Raw genomic sequence first — 16,020 nt, forward strand, 5'->3', positions numbered from 1 at the left:
TGTTTCCTGTGTGTTAGACTGTGGTGAACACCCCACCCCCCCTTAGAATAACTGCACTGAAGATGATGACCTGACAAAGATTTGTCATTTTTGTCCCATTTGTCATTAAACAATGACACTAGGAAGTCATTGTTTTTATCATATGTGGATCTAATATTATGTTAATTCCAAACTTTCACAACAATCATATGTAGTAAGAGTAGCTTTGTGTAAACTGTCTCAACCAAATCCTTTTTGTGCCTAACATATATCAGTTTTATTGAATCCCAACAGAACAACCAAAGTTTAGAGCCGAGAAGAGCAAGAATGTAAAAACAGGAGCACCCATTTCCCCGGGCGTTGGCAATATTGACAGAAGGCCTGAGGGATAAGATTACTAAAGGCTGGGTGCATCTTGTGGAGTTCATGCTAAAAAACAAACAAACATTGAATACTAGAGGACAGGAATGAGATAGTGAGAGTTTGCACTTTGCAAGAGGACTGCCATGCTCCCACATGACAGGATATTATTAGCCATGCTAGCAGTGTGACTCTACCGATGGCGATGTCTGTCGGTCGGTCCACCACTTTAATCCAGACTGAAATATCTCTATTGGAAGGATTGGCATGACATTTTTTGACAGCAAAACGAATTCCCATCAGCCTCAGCTACTTTGTGCTTAGTGTTAATTAGCAAAAGTTAGCATGCTAACATGCTGAACTAAGATGGTTAATATTGTATTATATTATACATTATACCTGCTAAAAATCAGCATTTTAGCATTGTCATTGTGAGCATGCTGATGCTAGCATTTGGCTCAAAACAGAGCTGTGCCTGAGTGAAGCCACACAGAGCTGCTAGCGTGGCCGCAGAGTCTTAGTCTTGTTGAAATTAACAGGCGTCTGCTTATCCCTCGAGAAATGGATTCATTAACTACACATGAGAAGCTCTAATGTTGAGAAGGCCTTGTTGCAGTTGATCACATTCTGAGTATCACAGTATATTTAATTAATAAAATGTCAAAATTGCCATCAATTAAATATGCAGCTGGTAACCTTTTCTATCAGCGTTTCTGTATTTGTAATTGTGTATTGTGGTTTCAAGCAGTGGCAGAAGAGGACAGAGTAGAGGGGGAGGTCTTGAGAGATAATCTGTTGGTGGGAAGATATTAACATATAAACCTTTTTACAGAACTGGGTGGTTGCTTCTTAAAACCCAGTGGTGATGAAAGCTGTTGCTATCAGTTATCTTGTGTTCACCATCACATCTATCAAACTGGATTCTCATTGGGCAAAAGAGACACTGCACTGCTTCACAGTATACTCGCCTCAAGATAACAAACAAAGGTCCAGCACTGGACAAAACTGTTGACGTGCGCTGGGAGAGTTTTTCCTACAACTCAGACCATCTGTGCGAGGAGACAATGTTATCTCCAATAAGCACTGTTCTGCATCTTGGTTATCTTGGTAATAGGTGGTGATGATGACAGTTAATGAGAAACCCTCCCAGCTATTTTTGACCTTTTGCTGTTCACTACGTGTTCACTGCCATCCACTCCGCCACTTTTAACAGTGGCCAGATGTCCCAGACGGCTGGCCGGGCCCTGCGCTGTCAGCAGATCTGCGAGCCGAGCCGTGAGCTTAGCATGAAACACTGACACGGCACACCAGTCCTCCAGGGATGCAGCCAAGGAAACCTGCAGAGCCGCACAGTTTGCTCTCTTTGTCTTTCTGACATTATAAAATGGTAAGGTGGCCACATTACATGGATCGTAAAAATACTATAGTATGACTGATGCACTTTGAAGGACCATTAAAAGGCAAATTAACCTGTCAGCACATACACATTTTTTATTGCCTTTTCCACCAGTTGTTCACTGTATTCAGGCCCATGCTCTCGACTGAAGTGATCAGACATATTCAGTTCAATCAAATAAGCTATAACAAAAAGACTCAAGAGTAATTACATATTTAAAGTACTTGACAAAACACACAGGATCAACCAACAGCTTTCTGTGATGGAGGAATTTATTTTGTGTCTCTGCTTCTATGTTAATCTCTTCATGATGCAACCAACATCATAAAGGTTAAAAACAGCAGTACAGCTGAACTGTCTAGAAGTGTGCTATTAAAAAGACTGCATTATTAAAACAGGTGAGGAGCCCTCTACCCTCTAACAGCCTGCCTCTGAACACTACCCCAAAACTAAGCCTGAAAAACAACATTTTGTCGACACAAATTCAGGTATCCGGCATAGCAAGGGTCCATTATACTCGTCCCTTAAATTCAGCAAGCTTAAAACAGCACCAGTGCTGGCTGTGTCATGCATAAGGCATGGGTTCCTATTGTCAAAGCAGGTAATCCTCTCTTGATCTTGATTTTGTCACACTGTGAGTGTTAAAAACCAATCATGGGGCCACTGGGGGAAAAAAACGGTGCAATCAAACAATATTATCTCTAATAAAAGACACTGCCCTCAAAGCACAGTGATCTTTTTTTTTCAAAGACTGCAAAATTTGTAGCTTTGTAAAAACAAATAGAATATGTTTGTACATATACAGTATATAAAGCTTTTTAGTAACTAGTAACAAAAATGTCCAGAGAGACGAAATCAGAAGGCACAGCGAGACAGTGGTGACAGCGGCTGCTCAGCGAGGAGACTGTAAACATTTTGTCCTGTTTGTTCAAGGAGAGAGATACCAGGAAGGGCTTGAGTGTTTCCAGAAGGCAGGGCGTTAGCCACTGGAGCATCGCTGCTCGTGGAGTGGCAGTCACTTTAAAAAACAGTCGGTTAAAAACAGTGTCGTAAGGCTAAAAACACTTGATATATGAAATCTTGCACCGGGTGTGTAGGTAGCAGCGGACACATGGTTCTCTCTCTGCAGGTCATAACATTGATTAGATTTAATTCACCCACACACCAGACCACGTGGTGTACCATCATTATCATTGGTCTAAATCAAAAGGCATGAGACCGTTGTTTGTATTACAAGTTGGCCTAACTTCTTTAAAGTACATGTCCTCTCTTAAACAAGGACATCCAGTCCCCCCAAAATGTGGCCAACACACACAGAAACCTGGATCTGGTTGAAATTTCGTTATTACTGGAGTGTAGTCTCCTTGAATGTCCCTCCCTGCTGGATGAACAGCATTCAGCAGCATGTGGTACTGGCTGTTGTTTGCCAAAACTCCACTGGCTGGCCGAGGGAGGTGCCTGGTCATTGATCATCAAGGTCTAAACCAACGGGCTGAGACAAGCGACAAGCGATCTACTATGCGTTGTCATATTTCTGCAGGGCCTCCTCTAGCTTTCCTGTGATCTTTTGGAAGAAGGCGATCTGCTGCTGCAGGTAGTGCTGCATCTGTGCCTTAAAGTCGCGCACGCGGATCTGGTGGAAGTGCTGGATCTCAGCCAGCGTGGCACAGGAGATGATGTTGCAGCGCTCGTCGATGCCTTCCGCCTGAGCCCGGTCCATCTTGCCCTCCTCCACATGCTTCTGGCTCTCTTTCACCTTCGTCAGGGCTCCTGTTTGGGGATGAGAGAGCAAAAATAATAGTTGAGTAAAAGTTTTTTGTTCCATGATCACATCTATAATTTTTATCATGTTTTTTTAAGTGCTTCATGAGAGTGCATGTTGTACAAATGGAAAACACTCACACCATACCATATTAACTAATGTGGGAAAACAGCCCACAAGTAGGCTGCGTTTTAAACAGTGTTCCTTCCGTGAGACGTGAGATTTATTTCCTTAAATCTAATCTTTAACTCATCAAACAGACGTATGACTTCAGACTCTTTCATGGGAAAGTTAATCAATAATCGGAATATTCTTTGCTATTAAGATTCAAGAGCACAGCTTGACAGTAAATGTGTAACTTCCAGGAACTGGCCAAAAATAGTTTGATGAACAGCTTGTCCTGAACTCCCTGAGAACCACATCTGTGTCTATAGTTAGTGAGGGGGCCCGACTCTAAAAGAAATCTATAACATCATGTCACTTCAAAGGCCTTTTCTAAACAACCATTTACCATTTAAGGGGATTTTGCTGGCAGTTTGATACCATCTACGAATGATTGTTGGCAATTTCAAGGACATAATATGAACTTGGACCATTGCCTATCAAATGTGAACAAGTCTGTTTTGTAGGACTTAGCTATTCTTTCATGCTGATGTCACGGTTAAGCAATTCACCCTTTGCTAAACCCCTCCCCTGAACAAAGATTGTCCAATAATAGCTTAGCAACCGTAACTAGGCATGTCCATCAAGCTTTGGATTTCTCTGCATGATGAAACGATGAACATGGTGGCTGCAGTAAGAGGCATTTTATCATTTTAACCTTTCCAAAACCAAAAACACACTCAAAAGTGTAAAGAATGAATGGATTAAACAATGTGTTTATTTGACGCAAGCTGAAAATGTTAGCATGTCCAGCTAACTAGCTTACTGCAGTAACCTAAGTGAGTGTTGTTCCCAAGGCCAAGGAGCATTTCATTGGCAAACTATATAAAAGTGAAACAATGAAGCATAAATTTAACCTTAGTCTGCTACATAAGCTAAGCTAACAAAGAGTCTGCTCTTATATTTTTCATATTTATACTGCTACACAAGACTGATGCTGTTTCTTTATTTCCATGTCTTCTACGTGGATCATCAACTGGTGGGGATGCTGACTTTTTACCTGGGACATGCAGCTGTAGACTCAGTTGTTTGGCATGACATCATGTATGCAGCCATCCAGAGCATATTTAAGACCCCTTTCACGGGATACAGGTTTAAAAACAAGTCAGCTGGGCATTTTCAAATCAGTTTACAAGTTTGATTCTGAGATATTTCCCATCACTGTCATTTGGTGGCTATTGATGACTTTCAATTGCTTTTTGAGTTCAGCTGTTGGACACTGCTTTGATCACTACAGGTGAATTTAAATAAACCATGACAAGGTCAGATGGCACCTCTTCCATGTCTATCAAGAAACTATACCTTGCAAAAAAAGAGCATATCGCACTCACACAGAGTACAACAGAAAGAGCTCTGTAGAGTCACTGTAGTGGCACAAGAGGATCGAGACATGATGGTTTACAAACCGCCCATTTTGACACGTGTGAACTGTCACTGCTGCTACTTCCTTTAAAAACCTGCTGTCGAGTTTTGCTCGCTGCGGAACAAGCCTTCAGCCATACTGGTGCCAAAACAAGAAATTAGCCTACCACTTTCCAGACAGATGGGAGCAGAAGGCAGGGTCAAAACACCAGGAGCTCATGACAGATGACTTATCAAACTGCTGACATTTTCTGACCGGGTAAAGGAAGAAATGTCATGAGCAATAAGTGTTCAGTTGAACCACAAGAGAAACTGACAGGACATGACGTTCTGTCTGATCCAACTACTTAAAGATGTTTACACAGCTGGAATCAAAGTGGGAGGAAAGAAACATTTCTTTGGGATGTGACATGAATGCTAATGTATGTGTGCTTACATAATTTTTTAGTGGTTCTTAAGGTTCTTAGAATTTGTTCTTGTCAAAAATGATTTTCCAATTTGCAACTTGATTTGTAGGCCAAAGTTTGTTTCCCCAAAAGTGTTTCCCTTTTTTTAAATTAACTTTGCAGCTCTTGTGATATTCTAAGCAGAAGCAGGTGATAAGGCCAGACGCCTCATTGCTAGTGACCTTGTTGCTTCTCACTGTTTCAGTTATCGTACTCTCTGTGTTTTGGACTGTTGGCTGGACAAAGCAAGACATTTGAAGGTGTCACCTTGTGGTTTAGAAAATTGGGATTGACCAAACAATGAATCGAGAAAATACCCATCGACCCTGGATGTTTTAAATGAAACTTGCTGTAGACTCATTCAATCTGTTGTAGTTCCTTGTTAATGTGGCAGAAACATTGGTTGAGTAAATACTTTGAAACACAGAAACAAACACTGACGTACTCCGAGACTGTGATGTTACACAGTGGTAACACTGATGACACAGACAACATGTAGTAAGATGAGTGTGACTCCACTCACGGCACAATGTCATCTCGAACCGTTGGCTTTAGGGCGGGGTGTGAAGGGGAGATTTGTGCCCTTGAGTCATGCAGCAAATCTTCCTGCATTGGTCTGTCATGGGATTTTCAAGTCATTATGTGAGCTTAGTTACCAGCACTCTGTTGAAAGTCTGCTTGTTTCCTGATATGTGAGCCCACAGAAGACTTACTGACCTAACCCTGCACCCTTTTGGCTTCTGTCTACCCTTAAATGCTTTATGACTGCCTTTCTCTTTACAACTCGCAACACTCGACATGTACGGCTTTATATTACAGCACACAGAGCAAAGAAATATGCTGACAAAATCCTCCTAAAAAGAAGATGTCTTGCCCTTCCCCCCCAAAAATCTGCCCAGTTTGCCTTCTGGCAGTGGCTCCCTGAGATGCAGTTTAACCCAGATCTTTGAAATTCCTCTAATGCACAGACTGAACATGACAGAAAGAGAGGCAAAGATAACAGGGGAATGGAGACGGTGTGGAAAAGAGAGAGACGGGAACAAACACAGATGTCCAAAGACTTAAATGCCAATCCCAAAGGTGTTTACTGTACCTTAAAGGTCTCTGGCTTCCTGCTTTTTAAAAGCCCACTAATGGACTAAGGAGGAATAATTGTTACCATGGAGACTTTATGAGAAAGGCAAGTTCAGTCATAGAAGATGGTGTCAGCAAACTGTAATATACAGAGCCACATCTTTTTCACAGCTGCTTCAAAAACAGAACCACCAATGAGATACTGAGTCTGTCAAGTAGGTCTGCACATGTTGATTATTTTCATTATCGATTAATCTGCTGAATATATTCTAAATTAATCGATTGTCCTAAACCTGAAGATATTTAATTTACTTTAATTTCATAAGTGATTGATAAGTGTATGGGGGCGTTCTTTTACAGTTTTGTCTTTGTAGTAAGTGCTACCTCTAAATAAGTAATAATAAAAAATGTTTTAGATTACTAATTTGTGCCATATTGCATGTGATTATTAGTTGTAAAGTCGTTGCTTCTGCCATGCTTTCCCTTGTTACTGGAACTGAGTGACTGACAGAAAAATACTAGACACCGCCTGTATTTGAGATACATAATGCTATCATTAATATAAACCTATAGAGATTAAAGATATAGAGCTACTGATTACTGCCCGACCCCAGCATCACCTATAGTGATTAATGAGGTTCATAGCACACTGCAGTGTCACCCTATGAATCAGAAAAAGGAGAGAAATCCTCCCTGGGTGCACGGAGGTGGCACTGAGCCCTCCTGGACTCCCAGGAGGCAGCCGCTTCAACTCTTACATAATCCCTGGTTACACAACACGAGCTACTGCGCGCCCGTGACCTGAACAACCAGCAGCAATCCCCATCTCATCCCGCCACCACCACCTCAGCTATCCATTTGTGCACTAGAGGACATTTAAATAGCCTGTGACAATATATCAGGCAGACCTGCAGTGTTTACACAGAGGGAGTGTCAGCTGAAAGGCTGACTCAGCAGGAAATCTGACATCTTTGTAAATCGGTGCTTTCCCTTACTTGCCTGCCATTGTTTTATCACTTTATGTGGTGATTAAACCGTGATGAGATCAGACAAAATACAGCTCTCAGTGATGTGCTGAATAGATCAAATTAACAAGGGAAAGAGGACGCATAAATAAAGTCAAAATGGGGATAAAGTAGGCCAAGCCAAAAAGCATTTCAACAACTTAATTACTTATAATATATAAGCCTATATAAATATAGCCTTTAGCTTATTTTCCTCTCCTACTGGATTTGTGTTCTGTATGCAGTCTTTGCTTTTAAGCAAACTGATTAAATTAGAGATCATTGTAAACTATAGTATGTAAATGTGATTGAATACATTCCTCTTTGCATTCAAGTTGATCAATGAGAGCTATTGCATGAAACTACTTTGTTAGCCTGAAACAGACTGAGCATTTTTATCTACTGAATAAAAACATTGTTTGCAAATTCACCGTAGGAGTGGGTGGTGCTCTATTATTTTAGCCCTGGCCTAAAGTTAACAACATGTTTTTCCTCAGAAGCACTGCAGGCAGGATAAATATTGTCACATTTAGCAAGTGTTTGAACAAGAACTTAGAGTAGCATAACTGGTTGCATTTCAATATTCATTTGACAAGTAGTCATGCTGTGATAAGAGAAAAATGCTGTGAGTTTTCACTGCTGCATAAGCTGGTGGACTGCAATGTATGCGGTCAAACGCTTTAACGTTCAATCACCCCTCTCTCTCGAGCTTCAATAATGCTGAATAAGAGCATTTAAATTTGAGTTTCTTCACTTAAAAAAACAAACGTAGCTTCTTTGGTAATCGGCCAAACCTGAGTTAACTGTATCTTTGGATTGTAAACAGCGATCATTCATGAACCCATTATCCTTCCTTCCTCTTTCTCAAGAGTTTAACAAAAAATAACGCTATTAAGGGTTTAATATCAGATTTGGACAAAAATAAAAAAGTACAAAAATAAGAGATGTGAAGCTCAATATGGTTTTGAAAGCAACACCAGATATGATGTCAATATCATTGTCCAAGTCAAGCTACACGCTAATGACTAATGGGGTCCCTGAAGAGGTGGAGATCAATAAGATGATGTTCAGTGTCCCTCTGAGGGAAAGCTCACATTTCACTGGTCACAATCAAATAAAAACCTGCCTGGTGTCTGAGGTCCTAATGAGATAAATGTAGGGAGCTAAAAATGGAATTCAGCCGCTTATAAAACTGACAAGCAATGTTTTGACAGGTTTCTCCTGAAGAGAGCAACAGTGATATGACGGCAAGACCACCTCAAGAGATAACCTCTTAAATAAAGGTAATGACCAAGCTTATTAGCCTCAACCTGCACTTTTAACGCAGCCATGGTTACCATTTTCTGACTGACTTCAAATCTTGATCATCGCTCCACCAATGCATTGGCAACAGCACTATTCAGTCCCACCTGAACTACTTGGCCCAACGAGTTTCTGTGTAACCACCTCTGTTGCGGAAATGTGTACTCTGGTTAAAAACAACAAAGGATGTGGCCTAGCCTCTATTCGGGTGTCTAACTGAGAGAAGACAGCAATAAACGTCACACAACAGAAGAATAGCACTTGTGGACATATCCGCCACACGTTTATCAGGAAAGGCGTATTAAAACTGAGCGACAGACGTACCCTGCGCATGTCTATCCCATCTGGAAAAGTAAGTGTTGTAATAAATATATACGAGGCTGAGAGAAAGGCAAAGGTAGACAAAGGGCCAGACAAAATGCCAAACTCAGAACATACACATGACGTTTAAGCTCCCAGCTGCACAGTACTGTCCTCACACAATGACATGCCATTGAAATTTAAGCTACCTTTGTTTATGGCTTCATTAAAAACCACCTATTCATTCACGTACCTTTCCCCCTAATTATAGTCATTTCACTGCAGTGTTAACAGTGCTGAATGGTTCTACAAGACCTTCAGGTGAGTAGACAACATAAGTAGACTTTAGAGCGTGAATGTCAAGTACCTTTGCAGTGGGTATTTGCATTTAACGTTCCTTGGAAACATGCAGGCAATTTGAGTAACAAGCAGCCATTCAGTTGTCATGAGCGAGGGCACTTCTATATCTAATGTAACCAAGGCACATTATACTGTTCCGATATATCACTGTTAATACCATGCAGCATCATAAATGTTTACGGCTTCTTGCAGATACTGGCACGTTATAGGCCAACAGGCCTAACAACATGAGTGGTTAACAAGGGGTGAATTTAAATTTTTGTCTTTTACTTTTCTTATCAATAGAAAGAAATTAGAAACAGGTTCTTCACTTGCATAATAATTAAGTGGAAAAGGAATGAAGGCATGAATAAAAATGGCTCAACCGGTCTCAAAATAAATACGGAAACTAAACAGCGTCAGTCCACAAAAAACAAGATGAGATCAAAGTAATTTTGGATTCAATATGCGACCCGCGGCTCTCCTTTCATCTGCTGCATGCCCCGGCTTTCCCGGCAGCTTTGTTTCCAGTCTGCCCTGTTTCACTGCGCTACGTCATCTTTTCTCAACATTGTGCCCGCAGCAAGGTCTTCCATGAGTGCTATCAAATCAGAGTTTCTTATCTGTGGAATTAGCTCATCACACCAGACTGAATGGCTGTGTCACCTTATTTGGGCTGTGTGCGGCCTACGTGGAAAACTTGATTTGAGCTGACTGGAAGTTTGTATCCCACTGCAGCCTAAACACAGTCTGTCCTGTTTCCCCGATGCTGTTGTGGACTGAATGGGTCCAGTGTTTGCAGGGGACCTAAATGATAAACCAATATGTCCACAGAGAAGGTAGCGAGTTAACACAAGTCACCAGCTAAATGTTAAACTTAAGTTGTGGCTAAGTTATGGTTTTAAAGTATTTTCTTTTGTTATCCAAGTACATGGTAAATGAAATAATGGACACCACTGTGGACTAAACCTGACTCTGACTGATGGATGAAAAGATTATTTTCCCACCCTGATCCGAGAGCCATGTGATATTAGTAAGTTAGAGCACTGGGGCTGAACCTAAAGCATGGAATGAGAAGGATTAGTTCATATCATCCTCTAATGTTGAAAGTGTGTTCAGGCCCATGTCCTATATGGTGTCCTACATGGCACTGTTTCAGGTAGGGTTCTCAGTTTCCAGTTATAAGTGATTGTAAAGATTCACGTTTCATGTTTTTTAAAGAGAGATCTACTTAATGAAAGCACAAATGCACACATATCTGCACATACAACTGTTCAGAAAGCAGTCAGTCAGGTATAACCTACATGGAGGAGGAGCTGGGTTTGAGCTGCATGTTTCCTTCATATCATCATTTTCTCTTTCCCATCAGAAGGAAGCAATTGTGCCACATTCTCACACATGGTAAACAGCAGTGAGAGCTCCCCTCTAAACACAAGCGCTACAATGCTCTGCCTCTTGCATAACAGTGTTGCCTCTCATGCGAGTGACATTTTGCCACACAATGAGAACAATCATTGGGTTGGGGTCATGTAGGAGGATGGCCTAGATTAGTCTAACATTGACTTTCTGTGAAAAGACTACAAAACATTTGGACAATCATTTGTGAAGGATTCAGCTGCAAAATTTTTTGCATCAGTGTTGTGATCTGCAAGCCAGGTAGGACATTCTCCATCTCCAGAGCACTAGTGTGTAGTACTTCACCCGTAATGGAAAATCCAATACAACCAAACGGGTGCCACCCATTTGATTCAGCAGGTGGAACAAACGGGCAGAAGCATGTTGACCAAATGCAAACACAGCCTATTTGTTTTGCAAAGTGACATAAGCTATAGTTGTAACCTGACCGCTGTCTGCCGTGTTGTTTTACAGCCAGCAAACACACTTATTTCTTTACTTTAAAACCTGTTTATTGCACCTCAGCCAAACTTGCGGTAGAAAGTAAGGTTTGGAAACAGGATTTATGATCCCACAGGAACCATGCTGTTTTATTTCATACGTGTATATTATGGTGAATTTTAAATTGACTGGAACACTGGGATTTCAAAACATTTCCGTGTGTTGTTCTGAGATTTGAATTGTGTGTATCTTTTATATATTGCCTTTGTTGTTCAGTTTAGTGGTTGGATTATGCTGACTGTATGTCTTCAGTCTAATTTTTCAATAATAATAGTTTTTAATAGTCTAGAAGAAATGTAACTAAACATTAAAGGGTTGGCAGTAATTTGTGTCCAAATGTAATGAATACAAATAATAAGAATTTGACTCCTGAGAAAGCAACCTTGTACAAAACGATAAATCAGTGATGAGAAATGTATAAAAATGTGTATGACAGTGTCGTTATTTTACCTTTCTGGACATGGATGATGTCGGGGTAGTTTGCCAGGTGTCCTTGGTAAAGAGCTAACAAATCTGTGATGGGGTCAAGATCCTTGCTGGGCTGCTCTGCAAAATACTCCCCGATGGCTTCATACGCCTCCCCAGTGAAGGAGATAGCCTGGTTGAGTCCAGCAGAGTACACCTGCTGGTCCATTTCAAAGGCTTGGCTGAGGAACTTGAATGACAGCCCCACTTTCTGATACTCCTTCTTAAAGCCACTAATCTGCTTGCGGGCAAACTCGTTGACAGTGGCGTTGAGCTGCAACGTGCTGTCGTCCATCCTCTTGGTGAAAGTCTTGAATCCGTCTATTTTGCTCTCGACCTCCTGGAAGTCGAGCGGAGCTGCAGGGGTGCTGATTGTGAGGAAAAAGTTGGCTCCAACCATCTCGTCCTTCTCGGCCTTCCTCTTACCCTGCTTCCAGGCCTTCTCGTCTGTGCTGTTGCAGGTGAGGAAGTGCTGGAAAACATCGCACCTGGCCAGGACCGGGTGGCTGGTCATGTGGTTCATCCACCATATGAGGCCTTTCCTCCTCTTGGAGATGAAGTCCTCCTCAAAGCGCCCCGTGGCCTGCTTCTCCGGGATGTGTGGCACTGAGATAACGGGAAACTTTTCTACCAGCCGAGCGTACAGCCAGTCAAAGTGCTTATACCTCCTGTTCACCTGGTTCTGTGTGTGGGTGGGAGTCAGCTTATAGGAGATGTAGCTTTTCATGCCCTTGAACTTGGTCTGTTTAGTGGGGTCGTCAATTGTACAAGCAAATGGGTATGGGTTCTCCTGCCACTCAGGTCCATACTGACCCATTATCACGCAGATCTTATCCCCATCCTTCACAAAGCCTGAAGCCTCCCCGAGCACAAACGCCTCTCCTCCTGACTTCACAAAGGTTGAAAACCTGTTCAGGTTCCTACTGACTGTGGCAGAGCTCTTTGCTTGCTGTGCATTGCCTCTTGACATTGAGGATGTTGACACTCTGTACGTGGATGGCCCATTGCCTTCAAAGTCACGATACCTTCCTCCTACAGTCCCTGGCTCATCTGCAACAGTAGAGCTGTCATCCCAGTCATCATCCCAGTCATCATCGCTCCCTTGGCTGGGCTGCTGATAAGTGTGCTGGTGCTGCTGTTGTTGTAGTTGTGTGGGGGCTGAGAAAGAGGTGAAAGCAGGCGGAGACGGTTTGGAAAAGTTCTCAACTTTATTATGAGAGCCGTCAAAACCTCCGGATGGGATGTTGGCGTATCGGGAGTCCGGGTAAGTGTCCCCAGATGTGCTGCAGCTGTTGTTGTTTAATGTGGAGGCGGCGTCGTTCCTCAGGATCTCCACGTATGAAGCGGGGAACAGTCCCCTCTCTCCTTTGCTGTTCGCCCCCTCAAACCAGCCATCAATGTCCTGTTCGCTGTACAGAGTTAGGACTTCGTTCTCCCTCACCGACACCTCGCCGGGGTTTTCAGAGTGGAAGTCGTACAGCGCCTTGGCTCTGAGCGCCATGATTCACCACAGCTGGAAGAGGACCAGGACAGCGGGCTAACTTACGGCTGGCTGGCCGGGGCAGCAGGGACGCGCAGCGGGCAGCCAGGCTAGCTCAGTCAGCCCACCCGAAACTACTCTTGAAACTCCGCGGTCAAACTTCTCGCAGTGTGAGAAACCCCCGTTTATGTCCCTCCTCTTGGTCAAAGCTGAGAGAAAACTGAGGTGGGTTTTAATCCAGAGGTTGCAGTTTACGTGTGAAACTGTAAGCAAACGTATTTTCCGCTACAACGACACTAATCTGAGCTCCTCCAGTCTCCCTCCGATCCGAGTCGGACGCTTCTGCTTTCACACGCTGCGCAGCAACCGCACGTCGACCAGGCTGAATAATCGAGGGCGGAGCTACAAGATGCTGCAATCCACCCAGACGACTCAACGCCTGTGAGCGCCACAAGAAAGCTTCTGCAGACTTGTTGAGTGCTTCACACTCCCAAACACACATCACAGACCAGCCTGCAGTGGCTTTTATGTATAAGAAGAGTTTTCTTTTTTGTGGTGGAACTTTACAACATGGACAAATTTGAGCGAATTGAATTTCCATTTTATGATACTAAATATTTATGATGTACTTCACTCCCTTTCAGAGGACTCCTTTACATTTATCTCACACCCATAGTTCATTTTCAGATTAAGATTATACATTAAAAAAAAACCTGTGATGAGCCTACAAATTAAATACCTAGCCCTAAATAAAGTAGTTACATTTAGCTCCACTTCGACCAGCTACATCAGTAAAATGCTGCTCATATGTTGATGCATCATACAGTAATTAATTGTTAAAAGTGGTGCAATACCATAATATATAATAATATACCAGTGAAAGGGGTCATTGTCCTGCATTATTTTACTTTTGATACATTAAGTACAATGTTCTACTTACACTTATAATCTTATACTTACATAATTTTACAGAAGCAAAACTTTGAAGGCAAGACTTTTATTTAGTGTTGTTAGTTAAATAGTTTAAATGGTTTTATAAAGTTGGGTATGGAATAATGACTAATTAGTGAGGAAGATACAAAAAATGCATGCATGGAAGCCCCTTAAAACAGTGTTAATTCTTAAGTACATAATAGGCCTACACTATTAATTTTATTTATTTTAATTGTATTGTTAATAATATACTGTGTCATCTGTGGTGATTTTCTTTCAACTACATGAAAAAAATCGTCCTGTTCTGTTTTCTTATGTTGTCCATCACACTATCTGACATAAGCCTACTGCAACAGAGGACTAAAATTCAAAATGCATCTTGATGTAGTCAGGGATCTTTACCACAATAGACTATTTTCACACATTTCCAGCAGGTATATAGTACACCAGCAAAGACTGGTTGCTAAAACTTTCACATTTCCCCAAATACTGAAGACATGACCTCATTGTCTTCAATGGTAGCTACGCCTCTGAACATACCAGAATTAAACTCATTAAGACTAATGTGGGCCATAGCTATTCCTGAGGTCATGTGTCCAAGTCTACTGAGTGAATTTTTCATATCTTATTTAAAAATGTCCTGTAAATTATATAGTTATAACAGAGAACATGACCTCAGTGTCCTCAGTGGTAGCTACAGCCTTGTTAGGAACCAGTGATCCATGCCCACTTTCATGGCTCAAATGTGTACTGAAGTATGGAGAGTCAGTCATCTTTGAGGTTCTTATTTAACTAGCTATCATATAGTATTAATCACACACTGAGCAGCACGTCATAAATTCACTTCTATTAGAAAACATTTCCTCCTAAAAAATGTGAGCTTTAAATAAAGCCAATACGCAGTTCACAGTCATGAAGCCTCACCTGGTTTAGCAATTTAAGATAAGAATGGGACTGATGTAGATGGTAGAATGGATGTCAGGTTAACCTCGGATCTTCCATCATCTGGAAGGAATGTCATCTAAAAAATGCTGACTGGTTCACAGCATGATGGTTCAACCCTCATACCATTAGTTCAAGACTGAGCAACAAAATCACTTACTGCATGTCCCCCTTTTCAGTGCAATATTATGTAATCAATAATATATAAATACATGAATACATCTATTGATCATTTAAGCTGGCAGTTATTCTGTCCTAGACTTGAAAGGCTAAATGTCCTTATTCTGTTTTAGTTCCTGTCTCCACCAGTGACCCTAAATGACTCAACAAAGCCCTCCAAAGAAATGTGTGTGGCTACAAAGTGTGTGTCCTTTGTCGCGATCAACAATCCTTGCTTGTGTGTGGCAGATGTGAGTTTGTTAATACCAGCAAAAAGTTATATTTTATAAGAATGTAATTCAGTTCAGATTAAGTTCAGTTCTTTATTGTCCCACTAGAGTAAATTATTTTTGCTACAAGGCAGCACAGAAACATAAAATATGAACACAATAAAAAACACAATAAGACAGGAAAAGTCTTCTGGCCATCTAAATCTTTAAAAACATTTCCAGTGGGAGAGTTTGTTTTGGGTGGAATGGTTTATTGATGAGATGCACTGAAGTTGCCGATGTAGCATTTGTTATTGAAATCCGTTTTCTGTAATTAACAGGAAACTACAGACACTTTTGACACAATTCTCCCTAAACGCTGCCGTTCAGGTTGTATTAGTTTTGTAGCCAATATATTAAAATTAGACAGGGGTTTGTACCATCAGTTAA

At 41.6% G+C, this 16,020-nt stretch overlaps 1 protein-coding gene across 4 annotated transcripts; it reads right to left on the reverse strand.

Moving 5' to 3' along the window:
• Positions 1–1,988: 1,988 nt before the first annotated feature.
• On the reverse strand, positions 1,989–13,606 carry snx18a (sorting nexin 18a). Of its 4 annotated transcripts, none has more exons than XM_070904332.1 (3): positions 13,055–13,606; positions 11,833–12,958; positions 1,989–3,505 (listed from the first exon to the last, which is right to left on the reverse strand). In XM_070904332.1, the coding sequence occupies exons 1-3, from the start codon at positions 13,346–13,348 to the stop codon at positions 3,252–3,254; spliced, it is 1,674 nt and encodes a 557-aa protein (XP_070760433.1). In that variant the 5' UTR covers positions 13,349–13,606; the 3' UTR covers positions 1,989–3,251. The 4 variants fall into 4 exon arrangements, with proteins under 4 accessions (XP_070760433.1, XP_070760432.1, XP_070760431.1 ...); XM_070904331.1 differs by having other exon boundaries at positions 11,833–12,961; XM_070904330.1 differs by having other exon boundaries at positions 11,833–12,953; positions 13,035–13,606.
• Positions 13,607–16,020: the final 2,414 nt, after the last annotated feature.

The sequence above is a fragment of the Enoplosus armatus genome, chromosome 4, assembly GCF_043641665.1.
Source record: "Enoplosus armatus isolate fEnoArm2 chromosome 4, fEnoArm2.hap1, whole genome shotgun sequence".
NCBI classification, from domain to species: Eukaryota; Metazoa; Chordata; class Actinopteri; order Centrarchiformes; family Enoplosidae; genus Enoplosus; species Enoplosus armatus.